This window comes from Vanellus vanellus, assembly GCF_965231255.1.
Source record: "Vanellus vanellus genome assembly, chromosome: 15".
Taxonomy (NCBI): Eukaryota; Metazoa; Chordata; class Aves; order Charadriiformes; family Charadriidae; genus Vanellus; species Vanellus vanellus.
The window spans coordinates 7,008,646-7,033,944 of record NC_138920.1 but is presented as its reverse complement, the minus strand read 5'-3'; the positions used below and the strand labels follow the sequence as shown (position 1 = coordinate 7,033,944).

Here is a 25,299-nt window from a genome sequence, read left to right as displayed (position 1 = left end):
CAGAGCGGGTCAATGGGGTGAAGCCTCGCGAGTGCAGAGACAGGGGTACCAGGGCAGGGATGAGATGTCACTGCGGTCACCTTTTTCTTTCACAAAAGGACAGAAAAGGGGAAAAAAAAAAAAAAAAGATAAAAAAGAAAAGAATGCAGGACAAGGAAAAGTTCCTCACCTTTCAATCTGCAGGGGGGTGGCAGCCCTTAGAGTGTCCGCCACCAGCCAGTTCAGCCCCTTGATCCACATGTTGACCTCATCCTCAGAAGTGGCTGTGGAGAGCGCACAGGAGAAATGGGAGGAGGGGATGCAGAAGCTGATCACCAACCCAAACCTCTTGAGACTATCCCCAGCATCTTAAATCCCCTCTTCCTTCCTTCGTCCCCCTTCTGGCTAAAGCCAGATCTCCCCTGCAGATCTGTCCGGCTCCTCTCCCCGCCACGCTCCTGTTCCTCTCCCCGCCATGCTCCTGCTCCCCTCCCGTGGGATGCCCGTGGCTGGCTGGACCCCTCACCCCTGCACGCCACTCTCTTTCCTCCCTTTGGTTCCCAAGATCTGGGGGTTATCTTTGTCCCCAAGCAGTAATGCCCTGGCTGGGCTGGGTGACAGGCCAGCACCTCCTTGGGAACGCGTGCCAGCTCCTCCATAACCTCCCTGACAGCTTTCTGAGGGCAGCAGCGCTGCCTCTGTCCCCGTGTGCCACAGCACCAGCCAGAAGGCAGAGCTGCCACGGAGGTCAAAGAGGCGGCACGACTGCCTCCACCAGTGCTCGTCTGCGTGGGTTTAAACGAGACACGAGAGCGCGTACGGTTAGCAGAAAAAGATATTGTCCATCAGCTGAACTGCAGCCGGTCGTTATGAGCCTGTCCTCCATCCAAACAGGATAAACAGCATAAACCTCCCGTCTTTCAGTAGCAAAACATAAGGCTGGGTGGTCCAAGTCCAGCTTAAACCAACAGACAAGGCGTCGAGGAAAGCCGAGACCAACACCCCAGAGGTACCGGGGCTTCGTGAGTTACCGTTTGCCACTGGCAACGATTTCTCACTCAGAATTGCAAAGCAGAAGTGAGTGAGATTTTACCACTTCGTGCACGTGGCCAGTTACCACGACGCAGCTGATGAACACCAACAAGCCAAGCTGAGATATTACACCTGATTTCAAGCACACATTTGAACTAGGGGCTTCAGTTCACACAATTTTGGGTTTACCAGGCAAATTAACTGACTTAACTAGGGGTTGAATGCGTACCCTTCAGGGAACCGGTGTCACCTTCTTCTGAAGACACCCCCTTGGTGTAGCAAAAAGAGCATCTGCCCAGGGATAGGCTCCAGCTCATGCATGGAAGGATGCATTGAAAGTTTGGGTGCTGAGGTGCCTGTCCAACCCTGCCCTGGCACAGCCCAGGGGCCACGAGCGCTTTACCTTGCAAGCTGAGGGTCTTCAGCCTGAATTCTGTGCCATAGAGGACAACGAAGCAATGAGACTGGTCTGGTCGGAAACATGGATCCTCCTGGTACCGGTCAAAGTCACGTGAATTTTTGCCTGGACGAATCTCTTTGATTTCACGAATATCCACTAAGAGAGAAAGGGAAAACAAAAAGAGAGTTCAGCGAATAGCTTGAAATTCCCATGAGGATGGATGAGAAGGAAGGGCCAGGATAAAGCAGTTTTAGTTATCTGAAGAGCTGGATTACCACCCATCACGTGATGGCAGACCCGGGCATGCCTATGGCACTGGGGAACCGTGTTTCCCTGGCTGTGCTGGAAAGCAGGGGTGGCCCGACTGCCCCAGCTCCGTGGACAGTGGGCAGGTACTGGGGACGGTGCCCGGTAGAGGACTTTCTGCATTCGGGCAACAAGTGAGCCATCACAGCAGCCTCCCGCTCCTCTCTTGCCGTGGGCTGAAGAGACGAGCTGCACCCAGAGCTCCAGCACAGCACCGCCAGCCCGGTCCTCAGCACAGCCGCAGGCGCCCAGGTCCTCCCAGAGAAGTTGCCCTCACCTCTCACCTTAGACAAGCCCTTCCAGAGCCCCAGCTCGCTCCTCAACCTTCCAAAGCAGCACGCAGATCCCACCACTTATCCTGCACATCTCTCTTGCCACGTGTACGTGGTTGTGCGTGCACACAAGCCTGCGAGCACAGCTGCTCCCCAGTCACCACCCCCCTATTTACCTCTGTCCCCCCAAGAAGGGTCGGATGTCTCACCCGTGGTGGTCCCCAGGCACGATGAGCAGAAGGCAGCGCTACCACTACAGCAAACTCCTTCCCCCTTCACCTTCACACCTCATGCTTCCCTTTGCCTCCACCCAACATACATCTGCAAACTGTATTTTTTTTTGTCTTTCAAGAGAGCAACTTTTTTTTTTTTTAAAAAAAAAAAAAAAAAGCAAGCTTTCTACTGAGGGCAGCTGGATGAAATCCCGTTTGCAGCTACCACATCTTGCAAACACCACACTTTTAAGATCCACTCCTCTCCAAATCCAAGTTAGATACCGAAACTTGAGTTGATTCCTGGTTTAAGCAACTCAGTGGTGCCCCTGCCTCCCCCCTCCCCACTTTCACCCTAAATTATGCCTGTAATTTCTGGCATCTCCCCTCTGCCCCGTTAGCATCCTCACAGCCCCTCCGAGCGCTACCAGGACGCCCGGGGCAGTCCCTGCCTTCACACACGCGCCGTCTTTACCAAGAAAACTCTGTCCTTTCCTACCCAAAGAGGGACAAAACCTTTATCACCTCTGGGTGGTGTTCAGAAGGCAACAGAAGAAAGCACAGTGCAAGGATCAACCAAGCCCAGCCTCCGGAGGTCCAGTTGTGGTGGATCTGCCACAGCTCTGGAGCACATTCGACTGCCTGTGACCCCCCCATACTTCCAGGCAGAATCCCCTTCCCCACCTCACTGCCAAACGCCTTCCAGAGAGAAAACTAGAAAACACACGAAACCAGCCACATCTCTGGAGATCATTTGGATTACAGACACCAGCAGGGAGGTTTGGTATCAAGACCCTCAGCATATGCAAGGCGCTGGTCAGAACTCGAGCCGAGGGAGGTGGGATAACAGCTCAGGGCTCCCACCTCTCACGGTTTTGTACCATACACGTAAAATGAGTCCCATGGGCTTTATTTAAAAAAATCCTAGCTTCTCTCTGAACCGCCGTCGGTGGCAGAGGGGGTTGTTGTGGGGGGTGAGCCCAGATTGCAGAGGAAAGCTCAGAAAGTTGCACCTCAGATGGGAGACGGCAGGGTCCAGGGTGACAAAGCTGGTAACCGGGCTGGACAGCGTGTCACCCCAGCCAGAGCTTGGGCTGGCGCCTCCAGGGAGCTGTGCTTGCATTTATTACCCTCACACGCTTCCCTAATGGCAATTCCTCCAGGGAACGGCTGAAGAGAGCACGATGCACTGCAGGCAACCAAGCCGTGGCCAGAGGAAACCCCCAAACGGTGCCCGGCAGATGATGGCTGGGACAGGGCTGGCATCGGGCTACTGCGACACGGGGACAGCATCGTCCTGAGGATACTCCTCAGGCTATAGGGCTGGTGTCACATCCCAGCAGCTGTCCCCGGTGAGCCAACCCAAAGGTGACCAAACGTAAGGCAGCAGTGTGACCACGAGGGACAGCCCAGGGCGGCGAGAGCGGACCCGGGCAGGTCCTGGCAGCGATGGGCAGGGCAGATCCGGGCATGGGGCTGGGGAGGAGGCAGAGCTGCCAGGCTACACGCGTGGGCGGCGAATCCGATGGCACAGCTACAACATCATCCTGGCAGCTTCAGCTGTGGCTCATGGAGAAGAGGAGCAGATAACTCCAACCAGCAACCTCGGAGCAGTGCTGCTCTGCAAAGGGCAGCTGTGAGCGTGGCGGAGCGTTAAACGCCAAGCGAGGAGAAGGAGCTGAAGAGATGCTGGTAAGGGAACGTCTTGCAGCCTCCCTCCCCAGAGGAAATTCTGGGAAAGGACTCTCATTGCCATAAAACAAAGAGAAAAAAACCCAACTGCAACAACAACAAAAAAAAAAACACAAAAAAACCAAACCCAAGAATCTTTGCTTCCTGGAAAAACAGTTTCTTAAATGCTTGGGGGAATCAAATAACAACATTTCTGAGTCACGTTTCCAAAGCAGATGATGCTTCTGAGCAACGCGGGACGGAGATTACTGCAAACCTGGCATGTAATTCATCCCAATTAAACTCCACTTACTGCACTCACTGTGGATCGACTCGCCTTTTATTTCCATTTACTGCTGTTTAAAACTAGACAGAAATGTGACCTGCTCATCACCCGCAGCCACGGCTGACAGCACCAAACTGCATCGTGAGAGAAGATGCTCGCTCCAAACACACCGTGGCAAGCCAGACACAGGGCTTGACTTTGGGGAGACTGGTTGTGGACCCTGCCCAAGGAATGTGGGACGCTCTCTTGGCCAGATACACCGTGCAGCACCGTGGGTGTACATCTGGAGATGATGGCAGCCCGTGCACTGCCTGACGTGGGAGGTATCCAGACTGACCACTGCAATATCCCCGCAAAGCTCAGCAATTTGGGACAAGAGCACAGAAAGACCCAGTTCCATGGGGCTGCAAAGGGAGGACAGAGAAGCTCCCTAAAATAAGCAAGGGTGTGACTTTTTAAGGCATCACCTACCCTTTGGAAATGAGCTGGCTGGAAGTTCAAACGCTAGCGTGCCCTGCCGTAACCTGCCCATGTGCTCACATCCTTAGTGACACAGCACGTTATTTTAGCCCTTAAAAAAAAAAAAAAAATAACAAATGTATCACAGTTAAGGTCTTTGCATCCAGGACACGCGCAGCAGGGCTAAAGACAGGATTAGACTTTGAAGGGCTCTGGGCTTGACCAACAGAGTGGGAAAGAACTAGCAGCTGGCTCATGGTAGGTTACCAGGCAATAACCACTGAAGGAAGGTGCCAAAACATTAATGGCCTTCCTTTGCATCACGCTGCCAGTGTCCCGTCTCCGCTTCAGGCTGCCGCAGCGTGCTAAGGATGCCCTGCGCTCACCGCTCGCTGCAGGGAGCGCCGGCGGGTTTGTAAGTCAGATGGAGCTATTGTTACAAACTGCATACCTAAAATCCGGGCAGCGGAGAGAGCCCTGGAGCGAGCCGGGCGCTTATCAGAGAGAGAAGCACGCAGGGAATTCCTAGGGCGAAGGGCAGCCTCCGCGAGGACCGCGCACCCGCAGGGAGCGGGGTAAAAACCTCCAGCCCACGCACGCTTGCAGCTGCTTGCTCATCTCTCTCATCCTCCCAAACATGCCTGCGTGTGCCGGGGAGAAAGAAGGCGGTTTGGGGTTTGGTTTGTGCAGCCCTCTTCTTGCCGCAGAGCAGCAGATGAGCCTCGTGAACCCCACTGTCTCCGGCACCTTCCTGGCCCCCTCGCAGCATGGAAGGAAGTGACTCTCGGCAGGAAGCACAGCCAGTACAAATGTCACCATCCCCACCAAGCAAGCGCCCAAACGATGCTTCTCTGCCTCCCTCCCACCCCAGGTCTTCCCTCCAGCACCCCTCCGCCGGCGCGGGACGGGACCCACCGTGCATGGGGGGAGGAGAGATGGGGACGTGTTGCTACAGCCCAGGTCTCGCTGGGGTTTCCTCTCGCTGGTTTTTGCTTGTGTCAGCTGCCGGGGGTAACCCCGGCTTTGCACGGCGCCAGCTGAGCGGTGCAAGCCCTGCTTGGGGTGGGTTTTGCAGCCGGGGCTGAGCACGGCTCAACCTCAGCTTTGCCACCGGCAGAAAGGCTGCAGGTAAGCCCGCGGCCAGCTGGTGGGCCTGCCGGCAACGGGGGCAGAGATGACAAACCCCGTCTCCGTGCGAGCCAGGGGAGGGCGAGGGGACTCCTCTCTCCCACATCCGGGTACCACTCTCTCCATCCTCCCACCTGTCCCCGCCACCGTCACAGCCAGGCACATTATGGAACCATAGAATGGTTGGGGTTGGAAGGGACATTAAAGGTCATCCAGTTCCAACCCCCCGCCATGGGCAGGGACACCTCCCCCCAGCCCAGGTTGCTCCAAGCCCCATCCAGCCTGGCCTTGAACACCTCCAGGGATGGGGCAGCCACAGCTTCTTGGGGCAACCCGGGCCAGTGCCTCACCACCCTCACAGTCAAGGATTTCTTCCTAATATCTACTCTAAATCTCCCCTCTTTCAGTGTAAAACCGTTTCCCCTCATCCTATCACTCCCCCCCCCCCCGATCCAGAGTCCTTCCCCAGGTCTCCCGGAGCCCCTTTAGGCACTGGAAGGGGCTCTAAGGTCTCCCCACAGCCTTCTCTTCTCCAGGCTGAACCCCCCCAGCTCTCAGCCTGTCCTCCCAGCAGAGGGGCTCCAGCCCTCCCAGCATCTCCGTGGCCTCCTCTGGTCCCGCTCCAGCAGGTCCATGTCCTTATTATTACTATTCCAGACAACAACCCACACTCTGGCCCGTAACTATTTCCACCGTGGCGTGCCAGAGCCCCAGGTCGCACACGGCCGTCCCCGCACGCCCCAGCCGCCCTCCCGCTGGTAAACAGGAAGCCCAGTGCCAGCAGCAGCCTCCTGCCCTCCGGGGCTTGGGCCACCTCTGGCGTGTAATGCCCCCCCAGACGGCTCCCACCGCGGTTGCTGCAGCAAATGCCGCTGGCTGCTGATCCCACGCGCTTGGATCTGCTCGCCAGCGCCTGCGTTTCCTCGGGCAGAGCCCCGCGGCTTTGCAAACCTACAGGGAGGGCTGTTGGGGGGAGCCCGGACCCCCCAGGGCAGGCAGGCAGGGTGGGAGGGGAAGGTGGGAACCAGCCTTGAGCAGGGAGTGGAAATTAGAAAGGAGAGGGCAGATGAGCAGAGGCGAGCTGGAAGCACAGCAGAGGTTCTCCACCAGTGCGATGAACGGAGAACAGCAGAGCGCGTGCTGGAAATGACGTCTAACCACTGCTCCACCACCCTCAGCACCAGCAAACTCCCCAGGAGAGTGGTGGTGTGGGCTCTGCCACAGCAGCCCATGAGTCCCACAATGGGTCCGCACCTCAGGTCCTTGCTGGGAAAGACCTACCAGGGATGCGGCCAAAGACTAAGGAATGAATCCTGGTGGGGTTTCAGCACCACAGGTCATACGCGTGCCCAGGCAGAGGAACAAGTGGCAGGTAATCCAGGATGAACCCTTCAAACATAAGCACCCTGTCACCAAGGCGAGTCGCATCTCCTCCTCCCCAGGCCACCCTCTCCCAGCGCAAGCTGTGGAAGGCAGCACTCACTGCAGAAGGTAGAAACTGGTCTTCATCCCGTGCAGACAGTGGCAGGAGGAGGAACGTGGTGCCACAGCTATAGCAGAGGTAGAGGGAAGCTCTCAGCTGGAATACAAACCCCTCTGAGGTCTGGCAGGGCTGAGATCTCAGAGCAGCGACCAGCAGCGAGCAGGGACAGACGAGCAGCGGATGAGACGGAAGGCTTGGAGCCTCCAGCCCTCCCAGGCAGGCATGCAGGCAACAGCCAGGAGAGGCTCTGGGATGAAGGCAGCAAAGCCCATCCAGGCTGGAGATGCTCTAAGCTCCTCACGTGGTTCCACATTACACGCTGAGCCCTGCAAACAGCTTGTGTCCTTCACAGCCTCCCAAACTTCTCCCCAGTCTACCACCAGCAGAAAGGCCCTCCACTTGCCTCCAGCAATTAAACAAAACAAAACAAACAAACAAACAAGACCTGGTAACATTTCTGGACAAGGAGCCTTCCCTTCAGCAGGAGCGGGTTGCATCAGAAAGAAAAAGCTGACCCCAGATCCACTCCCCGCACCATTTAAGAAAATAATAAAAAAATTAAAAAAACCAACCCAAATTACCCTCTGGTTACATGAAAACCAGATCCACCCTTGAAGTCATTTAAAACCAAAACTTTGTCCAAGCCTGGTTTAACTGCTGATGGATAGGGTGTTGTAACGTGTGAGGATAAGGACACCCTGGAACGAGCTCCGAGGGTTGCAAAACCTCCACCTCCAGAGGATTTTGGGCAAGATGTAAAATTGATTAAATAACAAAAAAAAAAAATCTGACAAAAAGAGAGTTTAGCCCAGATTACCTTCCAGGATGGCTTTATCAGGGACAGCCGCCTAGAAAACACCCACCCCCTCGACAAGCATCACTTGGTGCCTTGTGTCTCCCTGGGGACAAACCGTGCAGTGACAGCTACATAGTTCTTTCTAGCCCAGCTTGACCTCAGCTGGCGGACATGGACTGATCCTGCCCTGGGGCAGCAGAAAAGCCTCCAGGCTACTCACTTTGGCAAAGAAAAAGAGTTTAAAAAAAAAAAAAAATCCTGCTATTTAACATTGTGGATCCCACTAAGCACAACCCTGTGGTCATCCCTAGGGGCTTCCCACCACTGGAAGAGGTGCTGGGTGGTCAGGCCCCCAGGGAAAGGCCGCCAAGGGAGAAAGGAGAAAAAAAGACACTTTTCTCATGTGCATGCGGGTAAAAAGAAGAAAAATCTATTACACAACAGCATGGAAAATAAAGTAGTGCTGTGTCCCTCTTAATATTTCAATGGAAACCCCCTGAAATGGGTATTCAGGCCAGCACTAGACATCAAGAGCTGCAGGACTCTGGAGGAGGACCACAGCCAACCTTCTCATGCCGGGGGTCACCAGATGGTTTATCACCCGCTGAGCGACCCTGGCCCAGCCCAGGGCTGCTCCGCACCCGCTCAACCCTTCGGCTTTGCTGACTGCAACCAAACACCGCTCAGCAGAAAGGGGAAAAAAAAAAAAAAAAAAAAACAAACCCAACCAAAAATCCCCAGTGATTTCAGGGGAACGGGTGAGCGTGCACTAAGTGCTCTGCTGGACGGGGGCCAGAGCCTTCAGCACCTCCCAGTCTGGAGCCCCGTCGCCTGCCCTTCGCTATTTATCAAGTCCCTCTCACCCGCAAAGCTCCGGGCAAGCCCAGATTTTTGTCCCCGCACGGACCCATCGCCGCGTCCACCGGGGATGTCGGAGGAATCGGGCAGGCAGTAACTCTCCGAGTTTGAATTTGGCTACGTTGCAAAAATTAAGGTGGTTTTACCAAATGCACATTTGCACCCGCAACAAAGGCAAAATCGGGGTCCTGCACAATCGCCTCCGCAAGAAGCAAAGCAGTAACCCCAACCTATTAGAAACATTTCCGAGGGAAGAGCCATGCGCCTCTCATTAGTGTAGGTTTCCAGAGTGATGATAGCTCAGCCTCTCAACCCCACACGCTCCCCTTAATCGACAAGACGAAGGCAGACAGTGTAATGGTGAATTAAACGTCTCCGCACAGAGCCGCAGCGATGGGGTTACTGCACCCTCCTCCCGGCCGCCCTCGCTGCCGTGTCTGCCGGCAGCGTTGCTCTGCATCAGCTATCGGGTTTCCGAAGGACAATCCCGTGCCATTAACAGATGGCTTATCCGGACAGGACAACAAGGAACCAGCCGAGGCTTCTAATTTGACCTTACTACTTTTTCAGAGGGCAGGAGGCATGGCTGAGGCATCCGTGGAGGCCAACGTAAATGCCAAACCAGCAGCGCCCTGCGCCCCAGCGAATTCCTCAACCTCTGTGAACGAAAAATGGCCACGCTGCCCTTTTAGCGAGGCACCAAAACCACCCTAAAAAGCTCTCTCGCCCCCACTACCATCCCAGGGAGGAACACAGCCACCCTGGTACTCAGGGGGCCATTGGGTCCCACCGCTCTTGTTGCTGCAAGGTGCAGGTACTTCTGCCTCAGGAGGAGACGCGGGTAAAGCTGCACTCCCCTCCAGCCTCGGCTCAGTCGTGTCCCAGGTTGCTCCGGCGAGTTGCTCCATCTCCCCCGCTACCCGCGTCAGCAAACAGCGATTTTTGCTCTGAGCTTTTGCCATGAAGCGACTGTCACATTAGCTCTACCCCAGAAGCAACAACATCCACGCCGAGAGCACCTTGGGAGAGAAGATGCTGGGAACAAAAATAGCTCAGTGGGCTGGAGATAGGGCGACAGGGAGCTCCCAATTAGCCAGGATGACTGGGACTAGCCTGGGTCCCGACTCGGATCCTGGCTCACCTCTCAACCATCTCCGTCAATCAGCGCGGAGCAGGAGGGTTTGGCAGAGAGCTTAAATGCCGCCCTGGGAGCCGGCACCTCTGCCGGGGCAGCGCGCAGCCCACGCGGGGCACGCAGGGACGTGCCGGCTGCTCTGCGGGCACCGGTGTTTCCTGCCCGCGCCTCCGGCTGCCGCTGCGCCCCTGGGCCACGTGTCCTGCGGCTTCTGAGCTCCAGTTCCTCCCTCCCCTGTTCCCTCCCCAAAATCCTTATCAACTGCAGAGGAAACTAGAGGAGATGCGCAGGGAGATTAGGAGATGCCACGCAGCTGCATCGCTCTGCGGTCGGAGGAGAGGATGCGAGGAACCACCCTTCCCTCCTCCATCCCACACCCCCACGTTCCGGGCTGGAACAGGGAGGCAAAGGTCCTGCCCAAGCATCGCCCTGCTCCCGCTGGGCACTGTGGGCTTCTCCCCAGGCTGACACGGACCTTGCTGCTCCACCAGCTTTAGCCTCATGCAGGTGGCCTTCAAGAGCTCATGAACATCCTCCCAGTGCTTAGAAGCAGAGGTAGCTGTGGGCTGGCAGCTGCCTATCCTGTATCGTCAGCGCATCTCTCCCACTTACTCTCAGCTGCGAGAAAACACGAGTTAAAGAAACCAAAGCCGCTCCCCCGAGCGAGCGAAGCAGGATGCTGCTATCTCACAGCCTCTGCCCACAGCCCAGCACCGACTGGGGACGTAAAGGCTGGTGGTTTCCACTCTGCTGGTCGCAGCCTTCCCAGGGCCAACTTCACGATCGGACCCACCTGGCCTGAGCCACCTCCCTGCCCGCGCTGCCACCGCGACCATCACCACTGCTTGGCCTCAGCACAGCTGAGGAGGTGGTGTTGGACCCATCTCTGCCTCTGGTGGGCTGCGTGACCTTGGGCAAAGCATTCCAGCTCCCCCCCCCCCCGCCCCAGTCCTCCGCTGCACAGCCCCCTCGGATGCACCCCTGGAGCCGTGGGGACGGGGACAGTGCATCACCGGGGGAGCGTGTAGCCCAGAGCTCCTGCTACAAACACCCCACCGGTGTGTCCATCCCAAAGCCAGGCAAGAAACCGCAACAGCAAATAAAGCAAAGGAGCAGAGGTGGGACGCTGATCCCTTGTTGCCGTCACAGCCCAAGCCCCTGAAGAAGCACCGGGAGCCCCCCGGCCCCGAGCAGCCCTGCCTCCGGGCACCTCCAGCCAGCACCTCTCCGGCACGGAGAGAGGCTTGGGAGAAACGGGGGTAGGAGACATCCCCCAGTGCGTCCTGCCCTAACACCGGCTAACTCCACCGGCTAATTCCAACCTAGACAATTCTATTCTAACAGCCAGCAGTCAATTAGCAGGGTTATGACAAGGAGCACCTCCACACCCCCCAGGGGGACCGGCTCTGCTCCCTCCCCTCGGGCTGTTCCGCTGCCAGCAGGGCCTTTGGCAGGGGTGTTTGCTCGGCACACGGGGGGCTTTGCTGGATGCGAAAAGCCAGCGTTGGCCCAGTCCCACAGCCAGGCTCTCCTCCCCGAGCAGATGAACTTCTCATATGGGATGCTGTGCTCCCACTGGCTCTCCCAGGCTCCCCCCAAGCTTTCTCCCACGTCACTGGAAACCGAACATCCCATGCAAGCTGGTCACCGGGGCTCCCTTCGCAGCCCGAGGAGGGACGGGCACTTCAGTCCAACCCTACACAAGCATACACATTAGGTGGGAAGAAACTTCTTAGGAGACACACCTCTCCCACGACTACTGGGCACATCTGGCCCATACCTCATCTTTGCGGTGGCCAGCAGGGAGCAGCGTGTAAAGAGCGAAGAACAGGGCGAGCCCATTTGATTTGGTATCTCCAGATGAGGAGATAGATCCCTCCAGATCTCACCCTCCAACCCTCCACAGTTTGGGGTCTCTTTTAGAGGTTATCTTATCTGTCTACAGCAAGGGTGCAGGCACCCAGTTTTAGGACAGCCATGATGAGGAGGGGTGAATCCCGAGCAACACGAACAGTCTACAAAGCATGAAAGCAGAGTCACAGTTCATGGTGCAGAATTCACCCGGCTCAGCGCTGGGAAGCACAAACCCCCCTTCGCTGGACACCAGCAACCCTGTCCCTCCGGCACAGCCCTGCGAGGGCAGCGGTGGGGGGCTCAAGGAGAGAGGCAGCTAGATGGCAAACACGAGGTGAGGGCCACAGCAATCCCCCTCCTGGGATGCTCCGGGGCTCCCTCTTGTCCTCCATGGAAATTTTGTCTGCGTGAAGTCATGGGGTTTTGCACCGGGATTTCTGGATCGTGCTGCGCATCCAGGGCTGCCGGTTGTATCCACTCCCACGCACAAGGCTGGCACCCACGAGAGCACAGGACTTGTTGCACCTTCACCATGCAGGACACGGGAGCACGTTTCCATCCCAGATAGAGGCAGAGCTACTCCAGGTAGGGTAAGCCCAGGTTTTCGCTTGCACAGACGCTGCTCTGAAGAAGTTCGTGTCCCTTCCCCAGATGAAATAAGGCCGGTGGCAGCCTGCAGAGCCACCCTTCAGTCATCAGCCGGCTCTGTTTGAGAAGCACAAGCTTCCACTGACTCAAATGGAAAGGGGAAGCTCGGCGCTGGTGCTTCTGGACAGACGATCTGTCTAGGGATGGTTCCATAAGCCACCCCCAAGGTGACCTTTTTCCTGCGTGGCATTGAGGGCTCCATCCCCCTCAGCCCTGCCTGGGCGAGAACTGTAATGACCTTACAGGAGCACAATAAAACGGTGGGAGGATGGGGGAAGCTGAGGATCTCCTCCAGCCTGCCTCTCCCGCTCTCCCTCCCTCCCGGGAGGATGCGCAGTGGTAAGGAGATCTGAGAGGTGCCGCAGAGGGCAGGGATGGATCAATGGGGGCACCCGACACAGCGCTGCATCTCGGCATGGAAGGGGGTGAGATACTCAAGAAAACTGCTCCCTGCACAAGTGTCCCCCATCAAAGTGCCCAACAGGGAGCACTTCTGTGCAGCATCCCCGCATCCCTCTCCTTGAGCTTACAGGGTCGCTGATGTCCCCAGACCCTTGGCCAGCTGGAGGACTCCTGCCCACTGCCAGCGCTGCCTGGGAGGGGAAGGGGATGGGACCAAGCAGACTGGCAAAAAAACAAGAAGGAAAGAAGGGCAGACATGACAGTCCAGTGGTTCCTGAGTGCACGAGGCAGCCAAAGGCACAACGCGCAGCCTGACAGCCGGGAGCTTGGCAGGGCCAACGAGGAAGCCCTGGCAGAGGTGGATCTGAGGACCTGGGTGGCCAACAGCAGCAAGCTCTCCTTGGAGCCCTTAGGGGATTTTTGCACCCAACGCAGGTGCCATTTTGACTTTTTCGTGCCCTACCACAAAGCAAACGGAGGCAGGAGCGACCACGCTGTTCCCAGGACAGGACGCAAAGGTGAGGAGTGAAAACTGAAGGACAGAAAAGATTTGTCACACTGGCAGCAAATGCCAGTGATGTTCAGATGCCGTGACTCAGTTTTCATCCAACCCACCAGTCGACGCAATCAAGTTTCTGCGACAGCGATTTAACAGCAAAGACGACTGCTGGCCAGGACACTCAGTGGGCAGCAGGAAGATGGCTCGCTCCTGTCCCTGCCAGGGCTTGAACTCTCCAGTGTTAGGGTAAAGTTGGGCAGAGACAAATAGGATAAAGATCTCATCTGCTGAGCCACTTGCGGTCACCACAACGGCCAGACCACTTCCCCCACCATGCTCAACTCAAGAGCTGTTTTGAGAGAGCAAGGACCGAGTATTCACTAAAGCACAGATGTGATTTCCAGATGTGTGCCCTTCCCTAGATCTCTCTGCGTGCCATTATCTGCGGCAGAGGCCCCAGAGGGCTGTCCCACCTCCACCGATAACGCAGGGAGTAGCCGAGGCACCGCCTTGTGTCACCTCCTCCTCCTGGACTCTCCATGCGAGTCCCTTCCACCCACCACACCGTGAACCAGAGAAAGAGGCAGAGTTACCAGGGCAGCTGCTGGTGAAATCAAACTTGCTCTGTCCCAAAGTGGTTAAAAATGGAAACAATGCATCTCCTCTTCCCTTTTGACCAGTTTTTCCTCTATCTGCACTAACCATGATCAGACCACTGACAGTGCTGGCTTCACCTTCCATTGCCAAGGCAAGAGTATAGTTGGCAACCAGTCAACGGCATCTCCTTACAGCACCATCCAACTGAAGATCTCCAGGCACTGAGCAGATACTACCTAAGTCACACTCTGCCCTAGCAGGAGACATTATCTTCCGTTTGCATGGGAAAAGCAGGAGCTCTTGGTGAAGATCTTCATACCTTCCTCTACCTCAGGCTCCTCTACCACTTGGGTTTGCTTTTTTCTTAATGACGTCACCTGGGATTTATCTGGTCCTCAGAACTAGAGACCTGCTCCTGCTTGCACACCGACCTGCTCCATGGTTCATACCAAACCTGACGCGCCAATGCTCCAAAATTCCATGCCCTCATCTCTAGGCCTTTTCGCGGCATGCCCCAGAGCCTGAGCTGCTGACCTTGAGAAGAGGCTGACACAAGGCATTAAGCGATAGATGAGACATTGAGGGGGAATAAAACAATTTCTGCTGCTTTGCTGGGACATAGAGCCGAGTTGTGTCCCAGCAGAGCCCACTCCCCACTGCCCAGCAAGTGTGGGGAGTGCAGCACCACTCAAGGTCTGCTTGGGGACCTGGGACAGCTTTTTGGTCCTCCGAAGTTGAGGGGGGCTGTGAGCTGGCAAACGTTAGCAGGACAAGGACTGCAGGCTTGAAGGAGAGGGGGTATCCGAAGTACCCTCGGATCCTGGCCAGAGGAACCAGAGGTGGATGAGTGACGCCTGTGGGACAGGCGCTGGCAGAGGAACCGGAGCTCTGCAGCTCGGAGAGAGGAGGCAGCAGGCGCTCTGCTTCTGCTCTGATGCAGCCCAGGAGCACAGGAGCCTTGCCCTTCGCTTGCCCCGAGAAGGACCATGCCAGGCAGCGCCTGAACGCTCAGCAAACACCCCGAGCCAGCCCCCACCCCACCTCTCTGCCAGCTGGAAAGCAGACTTACGGGGTGCAGATTTACAGGGCAGGGTGCCAAGGGGGTTAAAGTCCTCTTGGACATCCCGCGCTTCCAGCACGGCCGAGCTCCCACCTGCAGCCACCCCAGTTATCTGACCCGGCTTACGGGCTGGGGACCGCACGTGTGGAGACACCCCCCAAGAGAAGGGGGGGAGGAGGAGGGATGAAGGACGCACCGGCACAGGCAGGAGGGATGTCCTTTAACCACCACATCACCGGCACTTCTGGGAGCAAGTAAACAGGAAAGAGACTCTCAAGCAGCTGCTCTACCCATCGTCCCCGCGGGGCACCGCCTGCCGCCACAGCCTTCCTTGACACCCCCTCTCGAGGACAACGCTTTCCAACCCCGGCCGGTCTGGCCCTAGCACAGAGAGATGCTCAAATGGAGCAGGATGGGGTTTTGCCCAGCGCAAGCGCAGGAGGAGATGAGCACGGCACACCGCAGAGGGAGTCGGGGAGCTCCAGCAGCGATGGAGAGCAGGACACCGCCGCCACTGCCGCCTCGGAGCAGCTCACGCTGTCAGGAGGCAGCAGAGCAGCCACAGCATCGCTACGTGCTGCCGAGAGCGCAGCGCTCTCGCAGGGGCCTCTTGCGCCCGTCCCTCCAGGTGCCACCACCCCAGCAGCACAGCGGGATGGGTGGCAGCGCGGTGACTGTGTATCCCGCTCCTGGGTGACGGGTCTTGAAGCTAGAGGGAAAAGGCAACCTGAGGCAACCTCAGTCCCCGAGGACAGCCGGCCCCAAGGGCCACGGGCGGGAAGGCGGCAGCCACCACGTCCGGGGGAAGGCAGCATTCCCCCCCACAGCCCCGTATGGGTAAAGGCTGGGGCAAGCGGAGAGGCCGAGCTGCAAACGCGTGGCAGCACAGCTCCGGGTGTGATGATTTTGTGTGTCAAACCAGAAAAAAAAAAAAAAAAAGTTGCATTCCAAAAAAAGAAGAAAAAAAAAAAAAAGATAAAAAATGCGTTTGTAATAGGTTGGGAAGAAAACCAACCCGTAAGGCACCGTCCTGCCCCTTCTGCCATGGCAACTAGCCATTTTGTCCTCAAGGCCTGAGGACAAAGTCAGCTCAGCAAAGCACCCCGTTGGTGGAAGCTCACGTGCTGGACCTCAACCTTTGCTGGGACAATCTTTAAAACGACAGCAGGGGTCTTCCTGCGGGCGCACAGTCAGCCCGGCGTCGGGGAACTGTGCGGCCAGCACGAGAAGAGATGATTGACTGAAACCTCAGAACCACAAGTTTTTGCAAACAGAAGGTAAGGTAGGAGCTGCAGAGGAAAAAGCAAGGGAGATGTCCGCTCCCGACTCTGGAAGGCTTTCCACAGCTCTCCAGCCAGCTCAACTCGGGGGCCCCCGCTCCAAATCGGGCTGAAGAGCCACCAGACCACACAGGCAGCAGAGACGGAGCTGAAAGCCAATCTGAAAATCACAGAGACTTCGGAGTATGGGCTGTCAGCTTTGTAAAGCTCTGCTGGTTTCTACAGATTTTGAGCTGCCAGCTTCTGCTAGAGACACCAGCCCTTGGCCTGTTGCTTTTTGGGTGCTCCACACGAAGATGATCACGTGTCCTCCCGCTGTCTGACACATCAAGGTGTTCGATATGTGACGGGGATATATCAAGAGGCAGCAAGGCGCCCAGAGACAAGGAGAGCTGGGACAGGAGGGACGAGCCCGGCACAGCCCTTGGGCAGAAGCAGACAGCCCTGCCTGCAGCTCCACGTGCCGGGGCATCTTCAGAAAGGCAGAAAATTCTCAGAAATGAGGAAGTTTCTCATTTGAATCAATATCCAAAAGCTCGGAAAAAAAAAAGAAAAGTGGTATTTTCCATGAAAACCAGCTCTTCGTACAACTTTAAAATCCTCAAAACTTAAAGATTAAAACCGTTTCAAAGGAAAGCTTTCTCCAGCACTGCAGTCTCTTTGGGAGTGGCCCTTGTCACTATGTCCCATTGTCACCGTGTCCCCCTCCTGAGGGCTCTCCCGGTCCAGGAGGCACCCTCCCGCCGCTGCTTGATGCAACACCCCCGGCAGAGAAACCCCGCTCGACGGAACAGATGAGCAGGGACGTCGGAGCGGAGGAAAAGCCATGAGATCACCCACCCACCCCCACGCACGGCAGGATACAGTCACTGCGCAGAGGATGTGCCAGATATTAAAGCGATCTCGCAGGCGGTACTGGCAGGAGAGAGCCAGCGGTAGCAAACACCGCAACCAAGTGAGCCAACAAACCTCACAGGTAGGTGTTTGCTGGGACAGTCACATGTTTCCGTGAGCATCCCTGGCTGTCGGATACCTGCAGCTGTACGGAGAAAGTTATTTGGTATCTGTTTAACACACAAACCTTCCTTTACCCTTCCCTAGATAGAGATCCTTCCAGTTGCTCTATTTCAGCATCATCTTCCACCGTCTGCTCTCTAAGCTTGTTGGCCACGGGGAAGAAGGGAGGATGTGGGGGGTAACTTTTCAAAAGCATCGGAAGGACTTCCAAATTTAAGCCCCACCAATTTCTGAATTCTACTGCCCTTAAACCTCAGAGCACAGTAGAGAAGAAAAAAAAGTCTCCACTGACTTAGATACTTCCTTTTATTGTATAACATGGTTCAGCCCATGGTTTAAACTCAGAGCTGCATGGGGTTTTTGTGACTGAAGCCCTGCACCTCCTCACCACATGCTGCAAGCTCTTCCGAGACTCCCCGCGCCCCTCCTTCATCGTGTGCTTCACACCAGGTCCCACCGAACCTGCAACAGTTCAGGAACGGGGACGCAGCACATGGGGCTCGCTGCAGCCCCAGCCAGGCTACCCGGCTCTGAGAAGCACTGTCACACACCTTTGACCCCAAACCACCCGCCCAGCTTTTGGCTGACCTGCCATTAAGCAGAGACTGTTGCAGTTGGCCCCTTCATCCATCTAACGAAGTATGGTGCACCAATGGTGTGGTCCTGCTGCATCTCTACAGCCACGCAGGACTGGCCGTGGCCACGCTCGACGGCGGGCTGAGCTGGAAGAAGTCTCACGGGCGGCCTGGATGAGGTGCTCAGCACAAACCGTTTGCAACACCGACGCCAGCAGGATCCCGCTTTGGCAGAGACAGAGGAGGTGGACACAAAATCTTCACTTCCAGCAGCTTCAGAAGTTACCATGGACAGGCTGAGCTGCTGCAGCTGCTCAGGGCAGGACACAGGCAGAAGTTTATGTGATGTAGTCTAAATTATAAGGCGGTCCCAACCGAGCGCTTGTACTCACAGAGCTCCTGCTCCATCCCAAGCGCTGGCGAGTTCTACATCCCAGCCCGACTGCCCAGCACGGTGCAGCGGTGTCACTTGGGTCACTCCCCAGGGGACACAACAGTCCCAGCGCTGCCTGGAGGGGAAGGTCCCAGCCAAAGAGCAGTGCTCGAGTTCCCAGGGTCACAAAAATTCAACGAAGGCTGCACCCCTGGGGCAACTCGGTGGTCAAGCCTGCTCTGCCACACGCAACGCTTGGGGACAGGGACCTTAGCGCTGCTCGGGCACGAGGACTTTAGCCTCGGCCCTCCCCCAGACTCCTGCTGCGACCGCAGGCAAGCCTCTTCTCCTCCCTCTGCAATCTGCGAGATATGCAGAAGGTCACACTCCTGCTCGCGCAGGGACAGGCGATGGGCACTGCTAACAGCCGGCACGTCTTCGGGACGTTCGCAGCGCGCACCACTGTGATTAGATAACGGAGCCGAGCAAACGCTGCGCCGATAAGAACGACTGCCCCCGCTGCGCCGGCGAGGCAGCTTAAACAAAGAGCAGTAAAAAGGTCACAGATTGGGTCGGGCGACTGCTGGCTCAGCTCGGAGCTGAGGCACGTCAAAAGTCCCGTACGAAATCCCACGACAAAACCGCCCCCGGAGATGGGAGGTGACGGCGCCGAGCATGCGAGGTGCTCCTCCGCAAAGCCAGATGTTCAGATCCAGCTGACTCAGACGCTCCTCTCGCCATACGTGGTGTCCAGCCAACACGGCTGCCCGCAGGCAGGGCGAAAGCCAAGCCACATCGCTTCTGCCCCAAAAAACACGGAGCACTCAGCCCCTCAGCGTAGGTGAGAAGTAATCGGTCCGACACTACGCAAAACCTCTCTGGCACAATTTAATTAATGGGCTTAAAAACCATAAGCCAATAGCTTCCACGTGGCTGACGGGCAAACGAAGGAACCAGACAGACGGACAACACGGGTGCGGGCACCACAGCGGAGCACAGGTCTCCAGCCCGCTGAGCTCTGGCTGCTCTCTAGGCCGCCGAGAAGCTTTTGAGATGCCAAGGGAGGAGGTAATATGTGATGTGCCTTACTGCTGCGTGAGGAGGGGTCTTCTAACCTGTTCCTCCTGGAAGATGCTACCGAGAAGAGAAAGGAGATGACAAAGGGATGCAAAGCGACGGAAAGAGGCTGTTTCAGTTTGGAGGGGAGAGTAGAGCTCATTCACTTCCCCCAGTTTAACACAGATATCCCAGTAAGCAGGAAGGGGACTGGTAACGACACACAAAAAAAACCATCACTTGAGAAACTCCCACAGCAGAGCTTCAGCAGGGGAAGCTCTAACCATTGCAACGGTCACAAGCCGTGCTGTCACCTTCCCACGCCAGCGATTTCTGCACCACCCAGCCCGAGGCACCTCGGGAGCGAGGAGCCCCCCTCCTCCCAGCCCCTGCCCGCCCCGAGGGGCCGTGTCCCGCAGCCCCGGGGGGATGGAGCCGGAGGGGGACCCGCTGGGGCAGGAGCCGTCCTGCACCCCAAGAGGATCCAACTTGGAAGTTTGTTTATCCTTGAAAGCCGTTTCTGGCTTGCTTGCTTCTCAAGAGCTCCAAGCCCCTCAAGCTTAGTCAGATGGCCTCAATAAAATAAAATAAAATAAAATAAAATGCTGTGCCTTGGTGGACTAACGAAAGAAGCAGGTAGTGGGAAAGGATGAGGTGAGTACGAGCCACCCTTCAGAGGCACTTTGTATTACTATTTCACAGTCCCTGCCTTTTCTTTTACGCAGGCGACAGCTTTTCTCCACCTCCACGGGACTGAGCTCATTTCACTGAAAGCAAGAACACAATCAGGGTTTTTTCGAGGTGGTTTTCTTTTCTTTTTTTTTTTTTTTTTTTTTTTTTCTTTTCTCCCCCTCTCTCTCCCCTATAAAACAAACATCTGCTCCAAATTTTCAGCTCGCTCTCTGAGCAAACTCTCTGAATTTTCTGACGTGTTTCAAGGCAAACAGATCAATTAGAAGCTGGCCTATAACCCCCCAGCATGTGAAGTTATGAATGCGAGACCCTTTTATATTAAAAAAAGAATTACGTAACACAGGAAGTTTAAAAAAAAAAAAAGCAAAGCATAAAAGACAACTGACTCGAGGGATTAGCTCTACTTCGCTTTGGGTGATTAACAAAAAGAATAGAAAATTATTACAGCTCTTCCCATCGTAACAGCCAGGCCCTCTGCAGAGTTGATTAGCAAGAAAGCAATGCATTGGTAATTAGAGCTGGCTGAAACCCTTTCGGATAAAAACAAATATTAATTGAAAAAAAACACTTCTTTTTTTTTTTTTCCCCCCCAAACCGGGATTGCATTTTGCAGTTTCAGTTTTGATAAAGTCCAGGAGAAGGAGGGGACTGCTTTTCAAAGCGAAGGGCTTCCCGCCCAGCCAAGTTTGCCCCCTCCTCCCCGTTCCCCAGCTGATCCCGCTCAGAGCCAGGGCGCTCTGCCGCGAGCCGAAGAGCTTAACGAAGAGCAGGAGATGGGCCCTTTCCAAGAGCAGAGGTTCTTCATCGGGGAGCCCGGCTGGCTGGAGCCCCTGCTCTGCCCGCTGCCGAGCCAGAGCTGCTCACGGCAGGGAGGCGTGGGGGACACACGCGGACAATTAACACACAGGGTCACTCTATGCAACGCTCACACAAGGGTCAAAGCGAGGGGACGATGAAGAGGGCTGTCACACCAGCAAGGGCTCCCCCCTCCTCCTGGCACCAATGTACCACGACCCCAACACCTCCGGGCTCGCGGGCAGGAGGAAGGCAAGGCTGGGCAGTTTGATGGTGGCCAACAAGGCTGGCTGGTTGCCTGTACCTCTCTAGCACACGCGGTGACACCACCCAACCCATCAAACACAAGCTACTCCCCGGTCGGCATCCCTCCAGTCCAGTCTCACCGCTGTTAAGAGATGCTGTTCGACGCTAAGTGCTCTGTCCTTACGTGCCAAAAGCTCCTTCCAGAGGCCAGCTCAGATCCCGCTCGCTTCGGTGAGTAACTTGAAATAAAAGATGTCCCATCACCTCCAAGCACAAGCAGCGTGGCCAGCAGGGCTGGCAGCCACAAACCCGTTTGGTCAGGGGGAAGCTGCCAGACTGACAGCGCACCGCTGCTGAGGCATCATCAAGGCACAGGGGATGAGGGTTTCCATGGACCTTCCTCCAGGCATGCTCCTCTCCAGCGGTGGGGTGACCTGAAGCCTGCTCCTGCTCTGCTCCCCTGTAAACTCCAGGTCAGTGTGCACCAGAAAGCCCCCAGCACTGCCCACCCCTCCTTGGGACAAATACACATCTCGTTTCTGCAAAACCCAGCAGGTGCAGAGAAAGGAGCACCGATCCTCCATGCTGGTGTGTTCATGGAGATAGATACCTCTCCAAGACATGACCATCAGCACAGACATTCCTCGAGTCTGGGACTGGTCTCCATATCTCAAGAAACACAAGAACATTCACTACCGACCCATGAACACAGCAGTCTTTCACCTGTAGACCCCCAGACAACGACCGGTGGAGATGCCGTTCCAAGTGAAGGACCGTCTCATCTCCTCACAGCTGGCTGCTCTCCTCTGCTCATGGCCTCACTCATATTGAAAGTTAGGGCCAAACCAGTACTGCCACGAAAAGCAAACCCCAATCTTCCTGCCAGCCCCAACCTCCGCCTCCCTATGCCGCCATGGCCTGTCTTCATGGGAAGAACTGGGTCAGTCATTTGCTCATGGTTAAAACCACCCCATACTGAAAGTAATTAGCTTGACTCCGGTTCGCTTCCCCCCCTGGTTCCCACCATGGCCATGTGAACGCTGTGCCAGTAAAGGCTGGTCTTCAAGGGGAAGATGAGGCAGGCGGGGAATACATCAGCGTATTTGCCACGTGAAGTGGAGCTGTCATGGCACTGGGGTTTTCCCAGGCATCCTTTTGCTGCCCAGAAAGCGCATCCAGATAAAAATAGGGAAGTTGGCCAACAACCTCGTATTGCCGGCCATTGATCGCGTGGCTTTGCCTCGCCTACCTAGATACACAGTCATTATTTGTGTACACAAGCTGATATTTCCACCTGGAGCTCCCACACTTCTGTCCAGGAAGTGTTAAAGCAAAGCTTTACTTCTCAGCCCTGCGAAGGAAGAGGGGTGAGCGGATGGGTGCTGCTCAGGGCGCTGGGTGACACGAGAGGAGGGGACTGAGGACAGGCTGAGATGCTCGGGCGCAGAGAGGAGGCCATGGGGAAAAGCATCCGGCATCAGAGAGATGGGGCTGAAGATATGGCAGCATTTTAGGCTAACGTCCTCCCTCTCCAGCATGGCCCATCTTGCCTCTCGGGAGAGTTGCCCGCACTGCGGGAACATTAACATGCATTGGGAGGCACATGCCAGTGAACCCCGAGCCCGTGGCCACCAGCTGGCCAGCTTGCCTGCAGACAGCAGAGGAGCCCCAAGTAATTTTCCAGCGAGATGCTTAAAATCACACAAGGGAACTGGCTGTCCCGTGTTCCCCAGCTCTTGCTTTTCTTTCACTAGAAACCTGTGGATTTTGTTATTTTTTTAATTTGATCATCTCGGTCCCTGGGACACACTCTCTGCTTTTACCGATCTGCTCTTGGCTGCCTGCACAGCGCAAGAAGTCCTCACAGCCACGACATTATCATCATTGTTACCACCACAGCTTTGGTACAGAAGTTAAAGTTCTCTAAATTTCCCTGAAGTTCAGGTCTCAGCCTTACGAGGACTGCAGCACGTGCTCAGGTCTGCCCGCAGGAACAATCGCCCATGTAGACATCGGTGGGGACCTCTGACCCACCATGGGCCACAGACCCACATGGTCTGTAGACACTGCCAGAAACCAGTACCTCACTAGCAAAACAAATGGGTGCTTTGCCTTAGTTTAAGAACAACTTAAACCCAGTGCTGCACTCTCCTCCCTCTCCCGCTGCCTCAAAGCTCCTAGAGGCCGCTCTGCGATAGGTATGGGGGAGCTTCACGTCCCGGTGATGCTAACGGAGCCCAAGGCTCCCTCCAGATCTGCCTGGAGACGCCTCTGGGCAGAAGCCAGAGGACTCCAAGGGTCTTAAGCCAAACCAAAGCCCCAAACTGGAAACACCAGCATTTTGTGGTCCTGCCACAGAGACGTGACCACCATCTCCACCTCCTTTGTCTGCCTGAGCCCCCTGGCAACACTAAGAGCATCCAACCTTTCCACCCTGGGCCAGCAGCGCTCGCCAGGAGAGACAACAACCCCTCCACGGCCTCGCTGCGCCCCAGGGGCATCCCTCAGCGTGGGGAAGGCTGCTGCGCCAAGGCCAGCGCCAGGACTTACGTCACATCGCCTTCGTGCGCGTCCCCTCTTCCTCGCCTCCAGCATCGGACAGACACACTGTCCCCGCGCTGGTGCGCGTGGGGGCGGGAAAGGTAATTTAAGAGAAACAGCGGTAACCTAGGAAACCAACGCCGAGGTTAAAAGTTTCCCGGTGCGGGGCCTCCCTGCTCTCTCCCCCTTCCCACCCATCTTTGTGGTTTGACGCTCACATTTCTTACGCATCTTTTCCCCTGCCCTCCTCCTGCTGGAGCGCCGCACCACGCGCGGGAACCCGAAGCTGCTCTGCCCCGAGCTGCACCCACGGCGGCACAGAGCGGGACCCGGCCCGAGGCTCGGCGTGCTCCACCGGAGCCCCTGCCACCAGCCTGGGGCAGATGCGCAGAATTACGTTACAATATTTTGGTGTTGGTTTTGCCTTTCCCCCCCCCCCGCTGTTCGCTCTTTCCGTGTCATCTTATCTGTTGCTCCGAGATGCGACCCCAAAAGGGCTCCTACCTCCTTTGGAGGCTCCTTACGGCTTTTAGGTGCTGTTAGCCAAGGCAGCACCCGGGAAAAAAAAAAAAATACAAAAAAAAAAAAAGCACCTAGTTTATCCCAGGGGAAGTTCGATGCCGAAGAGTGATGCGGAAAGTCGGGAGGCGGCGCCGGGGGCGGCCATGGCGGTACCCGCCCGCGCATCCCCCGCCGCAGCCGCAGCCGGCCCCGGCCAGGGACACCGGGCACCTTCCCCGCCAGCCCGAGCTGCTCCGCGGGGAGATGCCGGGCACGGAAAGGTTGGCGTTTCGTTTGTTTTTCTTTTTTATTGGGGTTTATTTCCCCCCCCTCCCCCCTTCCTCCTCCCCACCCGGCCTCAACGCCCCGCTCCCCGGGACGGCTCCGGCCGGGGCCGCCCCGCACCCATCGCCCCGAGGGACCCGGAGCCCTTCTCCTCCCCTTCCCGCCCGGTTTTCCCGGCCCTTCCCGGCCCTCCCGCACTCACCGGCTCCCTCGATCTTCTCGGAACCGCGGCTCCAGGTGACCTGCCGCGTTTCCAGCTTCACCTGGAAAGTTTTCCGTTCGGGTCGCTGCGACTTTTTGGAGTAAAAAAGGGTCATGACGGTGCCTACTTCCAGGTTGCGACAGAGGTGGGCGACCTCCGCTTCGCTGGGTGCCCCGGGGCCGCTGCCCGGCCCGGCCGCCATCAGCGCCGCCAAACAAAGAGGAGCGGGAGCGCCCGGAGCGCCGCCGCCGCGCTCAGCGCCGCCCGCCGCGCCCCATGCCCGGCGGCTGCGGGAGGAGGAGGAGGAGGAGGAGGAGGAGGAGCGAGGAAGGAGGAGGGAAGGGAAAAGGGGCGGCGGGGGCGGAGCGCAGCGCGGCCCCCACGCTGGAGGAGGGGGTGGGGGGGAAGGGACACGGCACGCGTGGGGTCCCCGTGGGGTGCGCACACCCCCCCCACACCCACACCCCGCCCGCCGGGGGTGCTCGGCGGGGTGGCGCAGAGCCGAGGGGGGCGCCGCGGGGGGAGAGGGGGGGGGCACGCGTGGGCGGGGGGTGCGGGGTGCCATCCCACGGCTGGTGCGGGGTCCCAGGGCTACGTGCCTCACCGCATGCCTGGGATGCCGGGGGTACCCTGCACCCCGCAGCACTCCGGGGGTACC

General features: G+C 56.9%; 1 protein-coding gene across 2 annotated transcripts in view; it reads right to left on the bottom strand.

Moving 5' to 3' along the window:
* Positions 1-24,904, bottom strand: part of PLCG1 (phospholipase C gamma 1) — a 49,516-nt gene extending 24,612 nt beyond the window's left edge. For both annotated transcript variants that reach the window (XM_082491015.1, XM_082491016.1), the window contains exons 1-3: positions 24,642-24,904; positions 1,415-1,567; positions 170-263 (exon numbers count right to left, since the gene is read on the bottom strand). In XM_082491015.1, coding sequence (XP_082347141.1) covers positions 170-263; positions 1,415-1,567; positions 24,642-24,843 — 449 coding nt within the window. In that variant the 5' untranslated portion in view covers positions 24,844-24,904. The remainder of the gene's footprint in view (positions 1-169; positions 264-1,414; positions 1,568-24,641) is intronic.
* Positions 24,905-25,299: the final 395 nt, after the last annotated feature.